This window comes from Camelina sativa, chromosome 17, assembly GCF_030686135.1.
Source record: "Camelina sativa cultivar CO46 ecotype springtype chromosome 17, ASM3068613v1".
Classification (NCBI taxonomy): Eukaryota; Viridiplantae; Streptophyta; class Magnoliopsida; order Brassicales; family Brassicaceae; genus Camelina; species Camelina sativa.
The window spans coordinates 37,643,628-37,664,384 of NC_141896.1; the positions used below are offsets into that span (position 1 = coordinate 37,643,628).

Here is a 20,757-nt window from a genome sequence, read left to right on the forward strand (position 1 = left end):
AACTCAGCCGTAACGCGTTATGGAGTATGTTGCGGCTGAATTATAGGTATGTTGTGGCTGAGTTATCGGAAAAACATTTGAGTAAGAGTGGACGGCTGACTTATGAAAATCTGGCTGAGTTTTGCTCATAAGTCAGCCAAGCGTTACGGCTGACTTATTAAATCTGGCTCAGTTATGCGCATAACTCAGCCGTCTTTATGGCTGAGTTTTCACCAGATAATTGAGTTGTTAAAATTTTGGCTGAGTTATCAATACGACACGGCTGAGTTGTCAAAATTTTGGTTGAGTTATCATTACGACACGGCTGAGTTACCATTTTCCGACTGGCTGAGTTATGAAAAACGGCTGATTTATGAGATGTTTTTACGGCTGAGTTATGGTAAAAAAATTATAACTCGGCCGTCATAGGCTGACTTATCGACAACTCAGCCATTTGACGGCTGACTTATTAGCAAAAGATTAATTACTAGAATGTTATTCAGTTACGGCTGACTTATCAAACGATACGACTGAGTTACATATTTTCAGTTGATGAAGCGGCTGAGTTTGGCAGCAATTTTTTTTGCTTTTTAATTACTGTAATGTTTTTTATGTTGTGGCTGAGTTACATTGTTAACTAAACTTCTTTGTTACATTCCAAATTAAAAAATTAACTACATGCATACCATAATATTTAAAATCTTATCATATTTAGGTCTATGTCTATTTTCATTTCAAATGATAATAAAAAATAATAATTTAGGAGAAATAAAATAACTAATTAAAAAAGTTATTAAATAAAAGAAAAACAGTAAAAATTATTTTTCTTGATATATGAATTAAATAAAAACAAAAAAATAATTTTTTGTATTATCTAACTTAATTTTTGTTTTTTTAATTAAAAAAAATAGATAACTCAACTTACCACATCTTTAACTCATAAAAATTTCCATGATGTTGAATAATATTTTGAGTTAACAATTTTATAAAAGATATACCTCAAACTTGTACATCAACCATAACACATGATTATTCAAACTCAACTTCAAAAAAATTAGTTTTGTTAGTGATTGGTAACATTTTTGAATAAAATTTAGGTCTATGTCTATTTTCATTTCAAATGATAATAAAAACAATAATTTAGGAGAAATAAAACAACTAATTAAAAAAGTTATTAAATAAAAGAAAAACAGTAAAAATTATTTTTCTTGATATATGAATTAAATAAAAACGAAAAAAATAATTTTTGTATTATCTAACTGAATTTTTGTTTTTTTAATTAAAAAAAATAGATAACTCAACTTACCACATCTTTAACTCATAAAAATTTCCATGATGTTGAATAATCTTTTGAGTTAACAATTTTACAAAAGATATACCTCAAACTTGTCATCAACCATAACACATGATTATTCAAACTCAACTTCAAAAAAATTAGTTTTGTTAGTGATTGGTAACATTTTTGAATAAAATTTAGGTCTATGTCTATTTTCATTTCAAATGATAATAAAAACAATAATTTAGGAGAAATAAAATAACCAATTAAAAAAGTTATTAAATAAAAGAAAAACAGTAAAAATTATTTTTCTTGATATATGAATTAAATAAAAACGAAAAAAATAATTTTTCTGTATTATATAACTGAATTTTTCGTTTTTTTTTTATTAAAAAAAATAGATAACTCAACTTACAACATCTTTAACTCATGAAAATTTCCATGATGTTGAATAATCTTTTGAGTTAACAATTTTACAAAGGATATACCTCAAACTTGTACATCAACCATAACACATGATTATTCAAACTCAACTTCAAAAAAATTAGTTTTGTTAGTGACTGATAACATTTTTGAATAAAATTTAGGTCTATGCCTATTTTCATTTCAATATGATAATAAAAAATAATAATTTAGGAGAAATAAAATAACTAATTAAAAAGGTTATTAAATAAAAGAAAAACAGTAAAAATTGTTTTTCTTGATATATAAATTAAATAAAAACGAAAAAATAATTTTTTGTATTATATAACTGAATTTTCGTTTTTTTAATTAAAAAAATAGATAACTCAACTTACCACATCTTTAACTCATGAAAATTTCTATGATGTTGAATAATCTTTTGAGTTAACAATTTTACAAAGGATATACCTCAAACTTGTACATCAACCATAACACATGATTATTCAAACTCAACTTCAAAAAAATTAGTTTTGTTAGTGATTGGTAACATTTTTGAATAAAATTTAGGTCTATATCTATTTTCATTTCAAATGATAATAAAAAATAATAACTTAGGAGAAATAAAATAACTAATTAAAAAGTTATTAAATAAAAGAAAAACAGAACAAATTATTTTTCTTGATATATAAATTAAATAAAAACGAAAAAAATAACTTTTTGTATTATATAACTGAATTTTCGTTTTTTTAATTAACTATAACTAACTATAACTCAGCTGTCACATGACCTTTTGTTTTCCCGTAAATATTATAACTCAGCCGTAAAGTCATATATATCATCCATTTACTGTGAGATTGTTTCTTGTGATAACTCAGCCATAACTCACTATAACTCAGCCGTCACACGACCTTTTGTTTTTCCGTAATGATTATAACTCAGCCGTCATATGACCTTTTGTTTTCCCGCAATGATTATAACTCAGCCGTAAAGCGATATTTTGGCGTGAAACCATCAGTTAACCTAATAATAGACATATTTCCATTCTAAATTTAAATTTTGAGTTCTAATAATTTTAATATTCAATTGTTGGAGAAATACTTTTAGAAAAATAAAATTCTAAATTCGAATAATAATTATTTAATTATTTGCAATAATATCTTGTGATAAAAATCTCACTTTATGAATTTATTATGCGTGTGGATTTGAGTAGGCACAGAATTAGTGATTTTTCGCGCTTCCCTAACAACACTTTTTGTAATATCGAGAGACGTTTTAATACTTTTAGAAAAATAAAATTCTAAAATCGAATAATAATTATTTAATTATTTGCAATAATATCTTGTGATAAAAAACTCACTTTATGAATTTATTATGCGTGTGGATTTGAGCAGGCACATAATTAGTGATTTTTCGCGCTTCCCTAACAACACTTTTCGTGATATCGAGAGACGTTTTAATACTTATTAGGAATCTGATAGAATAAAAGACCCAAGAAAGAAAGAAGAATACGTTTTCATATTATTCTTCCCCTAAACGATAACTCAGCCATAACTTTACCATAACTCAGCCAACCCTCAAATTAGAATAACTAAATAACCGACCAAACCAAACCAAACCGGAAACTATTTTTTCCATTATTTTCGGTTAATTACGGTTATATTTGGCTTGCTATCGGTTATATTAAGTTAATCCACCTAATTTGGATAACATTTGGATTATTTATGGTTATATGTTCATCTAACCAACCCATAACCGGAAATAACCGAAAAGTAATTTCAAAATATTTTAAATTTTCAAATGGTTATCATATTATTATATCCAAATTACCACCTTAAACCAAACACAATATAACTAAAACCAAACTGTTATATTAAAATCCATAATGTTGGAAATATAAACCCTAAACCTCAAACCCTAACTCTAACTCTAACCCTAACCCCTAAATGTCATGTTTTAATGTTTTACACATTTTGATCAGACTGTGTAAAAATTAATCTTTGTCTATAATTATTACTTTTATTGTTTATAATGATTGTAATATTCATTTTTTCATTCTATATTTTAATTTTGAGTTATAATAATTCTAATTGAATAATATTTCATAAGTCAGCTGTTTATGTCGATAACTTAGCCATATCAGTCAATTGTTTGAGAAATACTTTTATTTTATTAAAAAAAAATTAAAAAATTCAAATTCAAATTTTGAATTCCTTTTAAATAAAAATTGCTAAAATCTCATTTATTACGCGTGTGGTTCTTAACAATAAACATAATTATTGTTTGCGTCTCCCCAACAACACTTTTTGTATTCTCGAAAAGGGATATTATAAATTAATATATCTGTTGCATAACTCACCTATAACTTTACCATAACTCAGCCAATCCTCAAATTAGAATGACTAAATAACCGATCAAACCGAACCGAACCGGGAAGTATTTTTCTATTACTTTCGGTTAATTACGGTTATATTCGGCTTGCTATCGGTTATATTAAGTTAATCCACCTAATTTGAATAACATTTGGATTATTTATGGTTATATATTCATCTAACCGACCCATAACTGGAAATAACCGAAAAGTAATTTCAAAATTTTTTAAATTTTCAAATGGTTATCATATTAGTATATCTAATTACCACCTTAAACCAAACACAATATAACTAAAACCAAACTGTTATATTAAAATCCATAATGTTGGAAATATGAATACTAAACCTCAAACCCTAAACCTCAAACCCTAACCCTAACCCCTAAATGTCATGTTTTGAATGTTTTACACATTTTAATCAGACTGTGTAAAAATTAATCTTTGTCTATAATTATTACTTTTTACTGTTAAATGATTGTAATATTTATTTTTTCATTCTATATTTTAATTTTGAGTTATAATAATTCTAATTTACAAATATTTCATAAGTCAGCCGTTTATGTCGATAACATAGCCATATCAGTCAATTGTTTGAGAAATACTTTTATTTTATTAAAAAAAATTTAAAATTCAAATTCAAATTTTGATTTTTTTTTTTTTTACAATTCAAATTTTGAATTACTTTTAAATAAAAAATCGCTAAAATCTCATTTATTACGCATGTGGTTCTTAACAATAAACATAATTATTGTTTGCGTCTCCCCAACAACACTTTTTGTATTTTCGAAAAAATATATAATAAATTAAATACAAAGATTTCTTGTCTGCTTCCTCTTTCTTCTTCTCTTCCTTTTTCTCTTCCGCGGCAGGTTTCTTCTCTGCCGATTTCTCTTCCGCCGGAGGCTTCTTCTCACCGCCTGAAGAAGGAGGCAGTAGAAACGAGTTCGACTGGCCTCTTGATTTTGTCGGCAACTTTATCTCGAACTGCCACTGGATCTACGTTTCCGACCACCGTCAATTTGTTACCCTTATAATCAGTCTCCACCGTCAATGCATATCAATCTTCATAACGACGGTGGTGGTCTGATACGTTTCAGAGACAGAGCAAGTAATAAGACAGAGACAGTTTTCTTTGGCAATTAAGATTGCTTATTTTGGCTTTTTCATTTATCTTAAATAGCTGAACAAAACAAAGTGATGGAGTCGCAACTCCTACGAACAAGAAAATGGGGAAAGTGTGAGAGTTGGTTCCTTAACACCAGGAAGACCACTACTCTCGTTATTGACTGAAACATGAAACAACAAAAATAACAAATAACACAAACCACATAATTAATTGTATTTGCGGTTTGGAATCCTTGGCCGGTTTGATGTCCTTCGAACCGGTGATGTACCACTTTCGACTCCATCATGGTCATCGCACCACCATCGGCGGCGGTAGGTTTCTTCTCTGCTTGAGGAGGTTTCGTCGCCGTTTCTTCCTTTTTCTGCAAAAAATCATAAAGTGAAATTGAAATCAATCACTTTGTTAAATAAAGAGAGAGATTAATCGAGATCAAATAAGAAGAAGAAGAAGAAGAAGAAGAAGGAAGAAGAAGAAGAAGAAAGAACAATGACAACAAAATCAACGAGAGACAACAAGAGAGGTGTTTTTTTTTTTTGCTATGAACAATGGAAACGGTTTGTTTTCCTCTTTGACATAAACAAGAAAAAGTAATTATAGATTCTAAAAAAAAAATGTTTAGTGACTTGGAAAATATAAAGTTATGTGTATTTTAATTTGCTGATGTGTAATTTTTTTTATTTTTTTTACTTAAAATCGAAAAACTAAATCTAAGGGGTAAATTGTAATTACACCCAGGACACTAAACATTTGAGTAATTTTCAAAAGATTTATAGATATGAGTAATAAACCAACTTTTGGATAACATTTCAGTAATTCTTTCATAAAAATATGGGAAATAGAAAACAAAACTTACAACATTCAAATAAGGTTAATATATATATTTGAATACATACTGTCTGTGTGAAACCTCTGCTAGAGACACCATGGGTAGACCCATTTTCTAGCACTTTTCTATCCTTGACATAGTCAAAACCACCTCGTACATGAATCTTTGATACATTGTCATGGTCTGATCCGTCATCCCACTCTTTGCCTCCCTTACCTCCTTTCTCATCCAGTCTAATAGGAGTGATCCAAGTCAAATATGCTCCAAGAGAGTGAACATGCACAAGAGCAGACCCGTGAAGTCCAATTATCTTCTTCCCTGCGACTGCCAGCGTAAACTTTGTACCCTTTTCTTCAAATCCAAAGAGTTCAGATGTCCTGAAATTTGTTTTGAATTGAAGTGCTGTAATACCAACAGGGTCAGCGTAGTAACTATCAACAGATTCTAGGTGTTCATTTCTTAAATGGTCAATCTCAAACTGCATCGAAATTGTTTAAACAAAAATTCAGAAAGTGATCAGCATTCTCCATAGTGAACACAAAGAAATTAGTATTTAATTTGTCAAGCCATACCATCTGTATGCAAGTGCAACAACGATACATCATACCATGGAATGATCCTTCTTTCTGTATTCCACTCTTGACATAGTCACAGTAAATATAACGTATGCCTTTCTCTCCAAGTCCTACATATATCTTTGTTACATCATCATGGTCAGGACCGTCATCCCAATTATATTTGTTTACCATGATCCCTCTTGCGGCCAACCTTTCGGTCATCTCGGGTGGATATCAATCTTGAGCTGTACAAGAAGGGTTTCATAGTCAATATTTAGCATCAAACCCACGTTCGTGTAATTCTTTAGGTTGGAAATAATCTTCACGAAGAACCATTTCATCAAAAGCCAATTATTATTTAACAAAGTTTATCAAAAGATAAATAAATTACTATCTAATATATAATAACTGTCATGGACATATTTCTTGTTCTACAGTTTTTAATAACATGCTCGTTACAATAACAAAACGTAGTCTATATAAGATCTTAGTGCTAAAAACATTCATATAAATAAATATATATAGCTGACCTTGATTGAAGCGACTGAGCGAGAGAGAATTAATGAACAGAGCTATGTAGACAAATAAATATATATAGCTGACCTTCAACTTAATGACCTTGATTGGGCTGTAAGTTGAGAGGGTTGGAGCCTTGGAGGTGTCTCTTTATATACAAGTTTTGGCTCTCTTACGTCAAAAAATTTATATTTCTATATATGATAAGTCTTGGTTCGCCAGTCTGCATTTTATATTTCAAGTTGCTAAAAAGTATTGAATGTAAATGATAAATTTAAAGACCACCTGAGGTCTTCCGAGAGATGCCAATGTTATATTGGCTTTATCATAACATGGAGACAAAACTACTACGACACTGCAAATATCCTTTTTAACGTTAGATAATCAAAACAATTTGATTAAACTGTCGTACGTTTTCTATATGATAATAAATTAATTTCCGAAGTTTGAATTTTGTTCTTATCTACAAAAAAAAAAATTTAAGAAAAATATTATATAAATCAATTAGGATGGTCTGTCTTTTTTTTTTGGTTCACCAAAGGATGGTCTGTCTTTGAATGACAAAACTCAGGCTATTTCCATCCTGAATTTTGAAAAGTCTTCAAATATGATGTACATTGGTATAATATATCTGAACGTATTTTAAAACAGTGTTATTGAATGGAGTATATGATATCAATCAATTAGGATGGTCTGTGTGATTTGTAATAAAATACATTAAAAAAAAACTACTCTTCTCGGAAAATAGGTGACATCAATATTTTTTTTAATAATACACCAAACATTACTATGATAAAAAAAAACAAAAAAAAAACAAAAAACAAAAAATACATATCAAAACTCAAATTCGTGAAAGATTTGATTGAATATTGTATACCAAAAAATATTTGATTGAACTGTTTCAAACATATTATTCGATAAGAAAAATTTAGAATTATCCCACATCAAAAGAATTAATATTTCTTGGACAATGTATATAGTGTGTGGCAACTCCCTCTTTTGAATTAGATTTTGGAAATGAGTTAGGTCCATTACTAATATAGTATCAGAGTCTAGGTTCAAATTTCTCGATTGTGGGCTACCATCCGTAAATGTCCAGTCCCATAAACTTCCTCTTTTGAACTAGATTTTGGCCCATTAGAAAAATCTGAATATTTGTATTTCTAAAAAAAAAACAAATACTAAATTTCTAAAAACCTATATTCTCACTCAGCTCCGGTTTGTTTTCTTGATGTTTGAAATCAGATCATAACGGGAAGAAAGCGCTGATTAAGTATGCGGAGAGGCGCTTACGAAATCTCGCTCCACAAAGAAACTGCATAAGAAATCTGTGTCGTTCTTTTTCTAAAAGTAAGTAGAAACACTAACTACTTTGTTCTGTAACACGCATTGCCTAAAGCTACATATATGTGTATAGATTATAGCTCAAAGTTTGTAAATTTGTGAACCAAACATAAAATAAGTGTAACGATATTGACCATAGCTTATTCTTAGAAGAAATAAAAACATGTCTTATTACATAGATTGTCTCTTAAACAACATAGGAGACAAACGTGTGGTGGAAGTAAACATAAATTAATCAGCTGATCAAACTTAGGTGTACTCCGATTTGATGAAGCATGTTGCTGGATTTTCCATGGAAACCAACGATCTTGTGATCAGCCTTTTGGAGTATGAAGCCAGATGTTGTAACGAGTCCAAAAGGTGGAGAGGTTTGTTTATTGGTCTTGAACCTAAGCATGGTGATAACTCCGGATTTAGTATCATAAGTACCCTCCACTGTTGTGATATATTCACTTGGATAATTCAGCTCAAACTGCATATATATTAAACAAGAGAAATAAAGGAAGAGTTAAGAGTAGTAATAAATCAATCATAGATTTGAAATTAGGGAAGTAGAATCAATGACCTCTTGGAGTCCAATTTTGGTCTTGTTCCCATGATCCTCTCCGAATACCAGTTGGTCGTTTTTGTAGTAAATAAACTTGATGAAGGAAACAGCGTTCTGACTAAGTCCAATGTATATCCTTCTAACACCATCAAAACTACCACCATCGTCCCAAGAAGCTCCTCCATCTCCACCCTTTGCTTCTAGTAAATTTTCATCTGGAGGAGTAGGAAATGGACGATAGTATGCTCCAAGAGCTTTAAGGTGATAAAGTCCAGCCCATCCATAGAACCCAACAATAGCACTACCTTTTTTCTCCAGTACAAACTTGGCAACATCTTCATCAGACTTTCTACCAAACGAAATGGATCTACCTTTTGATGTTTTGAGTGTCAACGACCGAATATCCGTATTGGAATCAGTACTCATAGTCCCTTCCACAGATGTGATGAGTTCATTTGGATAGTCGAGCACAAACTGCAATCAAAACAATATTTATCTATGTACGGTCTAAGAATATTCATTTTATTTAGAAGACTTAATTAAAAGGAAATTTTATTGTGACCTCTTTTTCGTTTTCAGCATAATACCGACGATGAGTCTTTTCCACTTTGCCGTTATTAACGTACTCCAGCCTGATACACCTTATCTCCCAGTCCCCTGTATCATCGACGTATACCTTTTTTATGCCATCATTATTAGAGCCATCGTCCCAAAGTAAACCTTCAGTTAGACCTTGGCATTTCAATTTATTAGAAGTTTGCGTCGTGAAATATACTCCAAGAGAGTTTAGGTTCTTCCCTGCATATCCATGAAACCCAATGATCTTAAATCCATTGGCTTCAAGTGTAAACTTCCTACCCTTTTCATATCCCATCATATCAAAAGTTTGCATGTTAGTTTTGAATTGCAGTCCTTGAATGACTCCAGACGCATCGTCGTAGTAACCTTCCACAGATACTAGATATTCATCATTGCGATGGTTAATCTCAAACTGCAAAAAAGTTTAAAAAAAATTGGGAAATCAAAAACAAAACTTAAAACTTACAAATATATATACTTGAATACATACTGTCTGTGTGAAACCTCTGCTAGAGACACCATGGATGGAGCCATTTTCTAGCACTTTTCTATCCTTGACATAGTCAAACTTGATGAACTGTATGCCTTCAAAACCACCTCGTACATGAATCTTAGATACATTGTCATGGTCTGATCCATCATCCCACTCCTTGCCTCCCTTACCTCCTTTCTCATCCAGTCTAATAGGAGTGATCCAAGTTAAATATGCTCCAAGAGAAAGAACATGCATAAAAGCAGACCCGTGAAGTCCAATTATCTTCTTCCCTTTGACTGCCAGCGTAAACTTAGTGCCCTTTTCTTTAAATCCAAAGAGTTCAGAAGTCCTGAAATTTGTTTTGAATTGAAGTGCTGTAATACCAATAGGGTCAGCGTAGTAACCATCAATAGATTCTAGGTGTTCATTTCTTAGATGGTCAATCTCAAACTGCATAAAAGTCAGCATTCTCCATGACCATAGTGAACACAAAAAATTTGATATTTGAACACACAAAAATTAGTATTTAATTTATCAAGCCATACCATCTGTGTGCAACCACGATACGTTATACCATGGAGTGATCCTTCTTTCTGTATTCCACTCTTGACATAGTCACAATAAATATAACGTATGCCTTCATCACCAAGTCCTACATATATCTTTGTTACGTCATCATGGTCAGGCCCGTCATCCCATTTATATTGGTTTACCATGACCCCTCTTGCGGCCAACCTTTCGGTCATCTCGGGTGGATATCAATCTTGAGCTGTACAAGAAGGGTTTCATAGTCAATATTTAGCATCAAACTTGTCTCTTTATATACAAGTTTTGGCTCTTTTACGTCAAAAATTTTATATTTCTATACATGATGAGTCTTGGTTCGCCAGTCTGTATTTTATATTTCAAGTTGCTAAAAAGTATTGAATGTAAATGATAAATTTAAAGACCACCTGAGGTCTTCCGCGAGATGCCAATGTTATTTTGGCTTTATCATAACATGGAGACAAAACTACTACGACACTGCAAATATCCTAATTAACGTTAGATAATCAAAACAATTTGATTAAACTGTCGTACGTTTTCTATATGATAATAAATTAATTTCCGAAGTTTGAATTTTGATGTTAACTTCTTATCTACGAAAAACATATATTTTAGAAAATATTATATAAATCAATTAGGATGGTCTGTCTTTGAATGACAAAAACTCAGAACCTGAATTTTGAAAAGTCTTCAAATATGATGTACATTGGTATAATCTGAACGTATTTTAAAACAGTGTTATTGAATGGATATGATATCAATCAATTAGGATGGTATGTGTGATTTGTAATAAAATACATTTAAAAAAAAAACTACTCTTCTCGGAAAATAGGTGACATCTATTTTTTTTTAATAATACACCAAACATTACTATGATAAAAAGAAGAAAACAAAAAAACACATTGAAACTCAAATTCGCGAAAGATTTTGATTGAATATTGTACACCCAAAAATATTTGATTGAACTGTTTCAAACATGCTTTTCGATCAGAAAATGTTAGAATTATTCCAATATATATAATGTGTGACAATCCTCTTCTTTTGAACTAGTTTTTGGGAGTGAGTTTGGCCCATTACTAATATAGTATCAGAACTAGCTAGGTTCAAACTTCTCCGTTGTGGGTTACCACATCAGAAGAATTAATATTCATTGGACAATATATATAGTGTGTGACAATGCTCCTTTCTTGATCTAGCTTTTGGAAGTGAGTTAGGTCCATTAGAAAATCTAAATATTTGTATTCTACAAAGAAACAAATACTAAAATTCTAGAAACCTACATATATCCTCGCTCCGCTCTGGTTTGTAGAAGATAAGACCTCAGGAAACAAGCCTCAAGCCCAAGCCCAACATCAAAGGTTGACTACTGACACATCTCAACGGTCAAAACAGAACATCAGCGACATTATGGAGAGAAGCAGCAACATCAATGGAGGAGTGCAGCGACAATACAGAGCATTGCAGAAACAGTACGAAGTTGGTGACTAACCCTAATACAGCTGTCCTCCAAGACAAAAGTTTCTAGATTGTTCTTCTTCCTTGTATATAAAAAGATGTAAAACCCCAAAGTAAACATTAAGCAAAATACAAGTTATTCATCAAAAGTCTCTCTGTTTTCTAAACTCCTTCAAGGTATCAGAGCCTTTGTGAACCTTAACAGGTAAAATCAATGGCTGATCCTACAAATCCTTGTCGGTCTTATCCTTTTCCAAGTAATGTCCATGTCTTAAGTTCAGTCACTATTAAGCTCACCGATAGCAACTATCTACTGTGGAAAACACAGTTTGAATCTCTTCTTTCCAGTCAACGTCTTCTGGGATTCATCAATGGAAGTATCACGCCTCCACCAGTCACCAGAATAGTCACTCGTGATGAGGCTCAAACTAAAGAATCCAACCCTCTCTATGAATCTTGGTTCTGCACCGACCAACTGGTTCGTTTATGGATCTTTGGTACACTCTCTGAGGAAGTTTTGGGCTCTGTCCATACTCTGTCGACATCTCACGATGTCTGGCTCCATCTTGCTGAATCTTACAACAGAAGCTCACTTTCCAGAGAATTCTCTCTTCGTAGAAGCCTCCAACTTCTCACAAAAAACGATAAAAGTCTGGCTGAGTACACTCGTGAGTTCAAGTGAAGATCTTCGACTTTCTCAATGGTCTGACGAGAGAATATGATCCCATCACCACAGTTATTCAAAGCTCTCTCACTAAACTTTCACCTCCAAGCTTCACTGATGTGGTCTCCGAGGTTGAAGGGTTCGACAGCAAGCTGCAGTCGTACAATGAAGCTGCTTCTGTCACACCTCACATGGCCTTTGTGACTGAGCAAACCCACCATTATGCTCCTCACTATGATCCGAGCCAGAGGGGTCGAGGTCTGTTTGGTCAAAACAGAGGAAGAGGAGGCTACTCGACACGAGGCAGAGGGTTTCCACAACATCAGAGCGCTTCACAGTCCCAGGGGCAACGACCTGTTTGTCAGATTTGTGGAAGAGTTGGACACACGGCTATCAAATGCTACAACAAGTTTGATAACGAATATCAAAGTGAGACTGTCACTGATGTGACCCGGAGACGCGGATGTGGATCGATGTATGGTTGCGTCTTCGGCCAAGTCAAAACCGGTGAAAGTTTCCTCAGACAAGCCTTGGAGGTTTGAATCTAGGGAGGATTGAAACGACAGAAATGGGAAGAGAAGAGATTCCAACGAGTAGTTCGCGAGAACGGTCGTGAGACCTCTTCCACTACAAGAAAACACGTTATTTGCGACGGAAATCTGCGACGGACAAACGCCCTCGCAAATTTGCGATGAATTTGCGGGACATTTGCTACGAAGACGAGAACCTTCGCAAATCCCTCGCAAATTTGCGAGGGAATAGTCCATCGCAGGTTCCTCGCAAATTTGCGTGGGATGTGCGATATATTTGCGAGGAAGCAGCCATCCCTCACAAATCTATCGCAGACTTGCGACGAATTAGCGAGTAATATAATCCGTAGCAAATTTGCGAGGAATAAGCGAGGGATTTGTGAGGTCATTATGGATTTAGGGTTTAGGGTTTAGGGTTTAGGGTTTGAGCTTAGGGTTTGAGCTTAGGTTTAATTCTGAAGTGAAGTTCCCATTAAACATCAAGAGACAAAAAAACATTTGAGATGAATCAACATGCGTAAAGAAAACACATAAAGATATATATATATATATATATATATATATATATATATATATGTAAATCAATATGTGATTTACTTTCATTATGAACATATATATGACCAAGTGTTAAAGGTGTTTTGATCAACAATTGCAATGTAGAGTCCATAGTCCAGTAATAACCAACTATATGAACAATGAACTTTCCAAAACATAGGAAAAATATGAAATTAATAGAGATTGTATTATTAAGAAAATAAAGTTGATGCAAAAGGATATATACACTTGCGAGCGATTTGCGAGGGATCTGCGAGTGTAGCATCGCAGATCCCTCGCAATTTGCAAGGAATGTGCGAGGGACCCTAGGTAATCCCTCGCTAAAGCCTCACGGTTCCCTTGTAATTTGATCTTTTACATGCAAATTAAAGAAGAGCATTACTAACCAACATTGCATCCAGTGACAAGTAACTTTGGAGATTAATTTCCAAAACTTTAGAGATTTATCTACACATAACAAACTATTTGTATATAATAATGTTGGACTTAGAAAACTAATAATATTAGATTTTGATTTCTTGGATTTTTGTATTTCTTTAGCTTTTGATTAATAATATTGGATTTTGGTATTTCTTTAGCTTTTGATTAATTACATTTTAATGAGGATGATCTTGGTATAAAATTAATTTCGATTGATTATACAAGTGCGAGGGATTTGCGACGGATCCATCGCGAATCCCTCGCAAAGTTTGGTGAATTTTGATTGGTCAGTTTGTCGGTTCCTAGTTACTCCGTCGCAATATCTGCGAGGGCTTTGCGAGGGCTCAAAATATTTATATATACCACCGAGCTCTGGTTTGAGCGAAGCTCAAACTCATTCACCTAAACCCTAATATCTCTTCTTCATCCTCTCAATTAACCCTAATCTCCTTTCTTCTTCGTCTTCTCCGGCAAACCGTAGCCGCTCTTTTTCGTATTCTCCGACAAACTCTAGCCGCTCTTCTTCGTCTTCTCCGGCAAACCGTAGCCGCTCTTCTTCGTCTTCTCCGTTGAACCGGCAAACTCTTCGTCTTCTCCGTCAAGGTATCTCTTCAATTAACCCTAATTTCTTCTATTAACCCTAATTTCATATATTAACCCTAATTCTATTAACCCTAATTTCATAAATTAACCCTAATTTCTTATTTCTCTTAGATCTGATTAAATTGATTTTGATTTTCTTATAGATGTTTAATGGCAACGATTACACAAGGTTCCTGTCTGATCAAGGTGTACCTGCTCCCACCGGTTCTAACCGTACACGGACTCCCACCGGTTCTAACTCTCGCCGTTCAACCTCGTAACCACTACCGGTGACACCGTCTTATCATACTCCTTCTCCTTCACCTTCACCTTCACCTTCACCCTCTAATGTGAATCTTGGCTCTGGGGATCATCCGGAGGTGACTCCATCCGCTCGTTCGTCGTCTACACGAGCTTCTACATGTCTCAACAATCTTACACTGGAAGAGTTGCTCGATAGTCCTGGGCGTGCAGGTTTAACGAAGCTTGATCCACGTCGACCTCCAGGAACTGTCTGGTAAGCAATACTTTAAAGTTTTTAATTTCATGTTGAAATCTGATATTTGCATGTTGATTGATAATTACACTTGAATGATAGTTGCACTTGAATGATAGTTACACTTGAATGATAGTTACACTTGTATTTCGAATCAGTCTTCATGTTGAATCCAAATAATTCACTCCTTTCATTTTGTATTTTGTTTGGAGGTTTGACCAAGATTCCTCTGTTGCCGCTACTCTACGAAGCATCTTTGAAAGAGATTTCAAAGAGCCTCATGCCAATTGGACACAGACGCCGACTAACGTGGTAGACCGTTGGTATGAATCTTTTGTGGTAAGTCAAATCTATTTTGCTACTTTACAAAATGTTTTATATGTCAAGTTTAAACATATACTAATTTACTTTTTTGTTTTTTGGAAGCAAATATATAATTGGGACCGTTCCATAAACGATAGGGTTAGGAAGGAGTTTGAAACCAAACTTAAGGACAGGATGTGTGATCAAGTGTCTAGGTGGAAGTTAAAGTGGAAACTAAAAAGTTATGAGGCAAAGCCACGGTGGATTGATCCTCAAGTATGGGTTGGTCTTGTTAAATATTGGCTTGACCCCAAATCAGTAGTCAAGAGTACCAACAGCCGGAATGCTTGATATCATGATCCTGATGGCACCGGCATACATAAGCATCGCTCAGGCCAAACCTCTTTTAAAGCTCGAGCTCGAAAACATGTAAGTGTTTAGGCCTTCTTCTTTTTGAACTAGCATTGACTTTATGGACAATCAATACACTAATCATCTGTCTGTTTCTCTGTTTCAGTGTGAGCTAACTGGTGAGTTAACTCCTGATTTTGTACGCATCCTAGAAGATACTCATCGAAACCCTGATGGGTCTTTCACGGATGGAAAGTCTAAGGCTCTGTTCAACGAGGTGTCGTCCAAGATTCAGGATTTGGAATCTGAGAATTGCACAGGGGATAATGGAGAGAGCACTGCTTCTGGTGGGGTGCCCATTCATGTCAAAAACAAAATTTACACATCGGTAAGTTGTCTGTTTTATATATTTTGACTGTCTTTGTTTTTGTTTGAGTTTTTTCTTCGTCTTTCTTTGAAGTTCATTGGTGTGTTGTTGTTTTGTTTGTAGGTTGCTCCAAAGAAGAAAAACAGGATTTATGGGGTTGATTCATTGCAGTTTGAAGCATCCTCTGCCAGTAGCGGTCCACCGCCTATGTCTCCGGCTAATGATCCGGTAATATTGGCTCAGAAGCTAGCTGCCGCTGAGGATTGTATTCAAACTCAGGCCACTCAAATTCAAACTCAGGCGACTCAAATCCAAACTCAGGCAAATCAAATCCAAACTCAGGCGAATCAAATCCAAACAAGTTCAGAGAGGATGCATAGCTATGATGCATACTTTGAGTATCTCGCTGAAAAGGATCCAGAATTTGCTTCTAAGTTTGGAAACACGACAAGGACCAACCCAGAAGTCGGAGGAGAGGGCAACACTACCAACCCAGAAGCCGGAGGAGAGGGCAACACTACCAACACCGGTAGCGCAACCGGAACCAGAACCGACTCTCTCTCTCAAACTTTTTAAAACCTTGTGTTTTGTAATGTAAATATTTTTTTAAGACAATTTAAATTTCATCCTAGTTTGAATTTTTTGTTAAGACAATTAAAATTCTATTTCAGTTTGGATTTTATAGGAATTTTAATTCTATTACCAATTTCCAATTCAAATTAAAATTTTAATTCTATTACCAATTGCCAATTCAAATTAAAATTTCAATTCTAATCCAAATTCTAAATTAATTTTATTACACTTAATCCAGATTACAACGTATTTGCGATGGATTCAGTTTCTAGCAAATTGCTTCAGCTTTGCGAGTAAAGAGGTTTCTCGCAAATTGCTAGTGATTTGCGAGGAAATGTGTCCTCGCACATTTCAAGGCATTTGCGAGGGAAAATTTTCCTCGCAAAATTTGCGAGGTACTTGCGACGTTTGGAATTTGCGAGACGCGATTTGCGAGGAATCGTAGTATCTCGCAAATCCCTTGCGATTGATGATTTGCGAGGGATGTGCGATGGATTCTTCTATCGCAAATCGATTGTTTTCTTGTAGTGTTCGTATCGTACGGATGCGGTCGGATGCGGTGATCGGATGAAAGTGGTGGAAGCGATGGTGATAAGGAGTCGAGATGGAACGATGAAGACTCGAGGGCTTGTGGAAGAGAACTCGAGGTTGCGATGGTTGAAAGGTGGAAGTGAAGCAAGGGGGAAATGAGAGTGGATCGAGAGACGACACAAGAGGTTTGACTCTCCTCTTGATACGGTCTCTAACAAGGTCGAACCCGGTTCGAGGCTTGTTAGGGTTTTCTCAAGGTTCAATCCTGGATTGAAGAAATAGAAGAATGAGACAAGTTTCAAGAATCTCTCTTGAGGAAAAGTTTTATTTTCATACAAGTCTAAGGAGGAACAAATGCTAAGAGAGAGTTTAAATACATTAGGTCAAGTGAGGGCTTAGGGACACGCGGATTCTTTATGATCCGCACAAACGTCCTTAGACGTGTTTCCCTTGTAAATGGAACACGTCGCCTCAATTGACTTTCAACGCAAAGCTCCCAACGTTCAAAAGCGAAAGGATCACACGAGGAATATTCCCAAAGTTCAAATTTAAACCAAAGATAAGAGAGAAGAAAGTTAACCGCCTTGGCCTTGTGCGGGAAGCAACTTAGCCTTTGGCGTTGTGCACTTAGCTCCATGCCTCGTTAAAACCTTCTCCGGTAAACCCATTGGGAAAAACCCGGAGTGAGGAAAAAGAGTACACTTCCTTGCTTAAGCGACTTGATCGTCTTCACTCTTGGGTAAGAGTGAAAACTAAACGAATTGCGCCTTCCGAGTCTTCATGGGATGGCTGGTGTTGAGCGAATGACCGGACGAATAGGTTGAGCCGTTGCTTGGCCGCCTTTGCTGAGCTCTTGGAGCGTGTGGTGTCTCCGGGAAGGATTGCTGGAGCTTTGGCCGCGTCCGAAGGAGTTGTCTTGGCCGCGTCCGAGGCATCTTGGTCGGGCGTCTCGGTCGCGTCCGGCGTGTCTTGGTCTTCTTGGCCGAGCTCGCGTCCTGTGATCACATCAATCACTCAAGCCTTCTCCTCTCTGCGTGTGGCTGCTGAAACGGGAAAAGAGTGGCACCTAGACTCTGGTGCCACTGCACACATTACATCATCCACTTCTGGTCTGCACGAAGCAAAGGCTTATGAAGGAAGTGACACGGTGATGGTTTGGAATGGAGCTTATCTCCCAAGCACTCATGTTGGATCCACCACTATCTCGTCTGCTAAAGGTACCATTCCATTAAATGAGGTGTTAGTTTGTCCTGATATCAAAAAATCGCTCTTGTCCATGTCAAAACTATGTGATGATTATCCTTGTGGTGTGTTTTTTTGATTCTAATGATGTGTATATCATCGACTTGACAACTCAGAAAGTGGTGTCAAAGGGTCCTCATAGAGAGAGCCTCTATGTGTTGCAGAATCAAGAGTGTATGGTGTTCTATTCAAATAGGCAGTGTGGAGCAGACTTAGAAACATGGCATCATCGCTTAGGACACTCTAACTCTCCGATTCTTCAACACCTACAAACCAGCAACGAAATTCAAGTCAATAAGAGCAGAACACTACCCGTTTGTGAGCCTTGCCAGATGGGGAAGAGTACTAAGTTGCAGTTTTTTTCTTCTGATTCTAAATCTTTAAAACCCTTAGATCGAATTCACTGTGATCTTTGGGGACCTTCACCAGTTGTATCAAACCAAGGTTTCAAGTATTATGCAGTGTTTGTTGATGATTTCTCAAGATTCTCTTGGTTTTATCCTTTGCGCTTGAAGTCAGAGTTTATGTCTGTTTTTATTGCTTTCCAAAAGCTGGTTGAAAATCAACTGAATGCAAAAATCAAAGTGTTTCAAACTGATGGAGGAGGAGAGTTTACCAGTAATGGGTTTAAGAAACACCTAGAAGAGCATGGTATTCAACATAACATTTCATGCCCCTACACACCTCAACAAAATGAGGTTGCAGAGAGAAAGCATATGCACTTAGTTGAACTCGGCCTATCCATGATGTTTCACGGTCATGTCCCAATGAAGTTCTGGGTCGAGGCTTTCTTCACTGCTAACTACCTGGTTAATCTTCTACCATCATCAGTTCTAAGCAATGTTAGTCCTTATGAAACGCTGTTCCAGCAGAAAGTAGACTACTCTCCTCTCCGAGTGTTTGGCTCCGCCTGTTACCTGTGTCTGCGACCAGTAGCTCAGCACAAGTTCGATCCTAAATCCCTGCAATGTGTCTTTCTGGGTTACAGCAACAACTACAAGGGTTATCGCTGCTATAATCCACTTACAGGCAAAGTTTACATCTCTCGCCATGTACTATTTGATGAATGTCAATATCCTTTCAAGGATAAATATCACCACTTGTCTCCACAATATCAAACACCTCTATTGCAAGCCTGGCAACACTCCGATGCCTTACCTCAGCCTGTGTCAGTTCCATCTCTGCAACTGCTGTCTCGAGGCACTGAACCTGCTATTCCAATTCAGAATCCCACAACACAAGACCAAGCAGAACCAGAACAGGCAGACAATGTCGTATATGCTGAAAGTGAATCTGGTGGTCAAGCAGATAGTGATGAAGAAGCCAATGAAGAAGTCGATGCACCAGTTCAAGACACTGCAGAACCCACGCTTATAGTCGCTGACAACAACCATTCGATGACAACAAGGTCAAAAGCAGGGATTCACAAACCAAACCCTCGGTATGTTCTTCTTGCTTCCAAACAAATCACTGAGGAACCTTTAAGCATTGTCGCGGCTATGAAACATCCGGGTTGGAATGGTGCGGTAATGGACAAAATTGGACGCATACACATGCTCCATACATGGTCTCTGGTGCCTCCCACTGAAGATATGAACATCTTATCCTCCAAATGGGTCTTCAAGACAACACACAAACCAGATGGAACAATGGATAAACTAAAAGCCAGGCTAGTGGCAAAAGGATTCGAATCGGAGGAGGGACTTGACTATCTCAAAACCTTTAGTCCCGTAGTTCGAACAACCACCATACGACTAGTTCTTGACACTGCTACAGACATGGACTGGCCAATCAAACAACTCGATGTGTCCAATGCCTTCTTACACGGTGAGTTGCAGGAACCTGTGTTTATGTATCAACCAACAGGGTTTGTTGACCCAGAGAAACCTGATTATGTCTGTCGCCTCACCAAAGCTCTGTATGGTCTCAAACAAGCACCACGAGCTTGGTTTGATACATTTAGCAATTTCTTGCTTGACTTCGGCTTTGAATGTAGCACATCCGATCCCTCACTCTTCGTCTGCAATCAAGGTGACAAAACTCTGGTTCTTCTACTGTATGTCGACGATATTCTCCTCACAGGCAGTGACACTGGCCTACTGGAACAACTCCTCGCAGCTTTAAACAGCAGATTCTCCATGAAAGAC

General features: G+C 35.6%; 1 protein-coding gene and 1 long non-coding RNA gene across 2 annotated transcripts; both read right to left on the reverse strand.

Moving 5' to 3' along the window:
• Positions 1–5,897: 5,897 nt before the first annotated feature.
• On the reverse strand, positions 5,898–7,178 carry LOC104759970 (uncharacterized). Its single transcript, XR_015587143.1, has 3 exons — positions 7,065–7,178; positions 6,550–6,779; positions 5,898–6,455 (listed from the first exon to the last, which is right to left on the reverse strand). It is a non-coding gene; the product is annotated as an uncharacterized LOC104759970 (long non-coding RNA).
• Positions 7,179–8,509: 1,331 nt separating this feature from the next.
• On the reverse strand, positions 8,510–10,828 carry LOC104758526 (jacalin-related lectin 44-like). The gene is made up of 5 exons (XM_010481408.3): positions 10,541–10,828; positions 10,011–10,445; positions 9,504–9,932; positions 8,960–9,415; positions 8,510–8,866 (listed from the first exon to the last, which is right to left on the reverse strand). The coding sequence occupies exons 1-5, from the start codon at positions 10,739–10,741 to the stop codon at positions 8,630–8,632; spliced, it is 1,758 nt and encodes a 585-aa protein (XP_010479710.2). The 5' UTR covers positions 10,742–10,828; the 3' UTR covers positions 8,510–8,629.
• Positions 10,829–20,757: the final 9,929 nt, after the last annotated feature.

Bases quoted from the DNA above. Each gene is read 5' to 3' on its own strand.
- LOC104758526 (XM_010481408.3), bottom strand. From the start codon at position 10,741: ATGACCGAAAGGTTGGCCGCAAGAGGGGTCATGGTAAACCAATATAAA. The intron at 10,446-10,540 runs GTATGGCTTGAT...ACTTTTATGCAG, and splicing joins ATCGTGGTTGCACACAGATG to TTTGAGATTGACCATCTAAG. The intron at 9,416-9,503 runs GTCACAATAAAA...TTTTGATTGCAG, and splicing joins ATGCTGAAAACGAAAAAGAG to TTTGTGCTCGACTATCCAAA.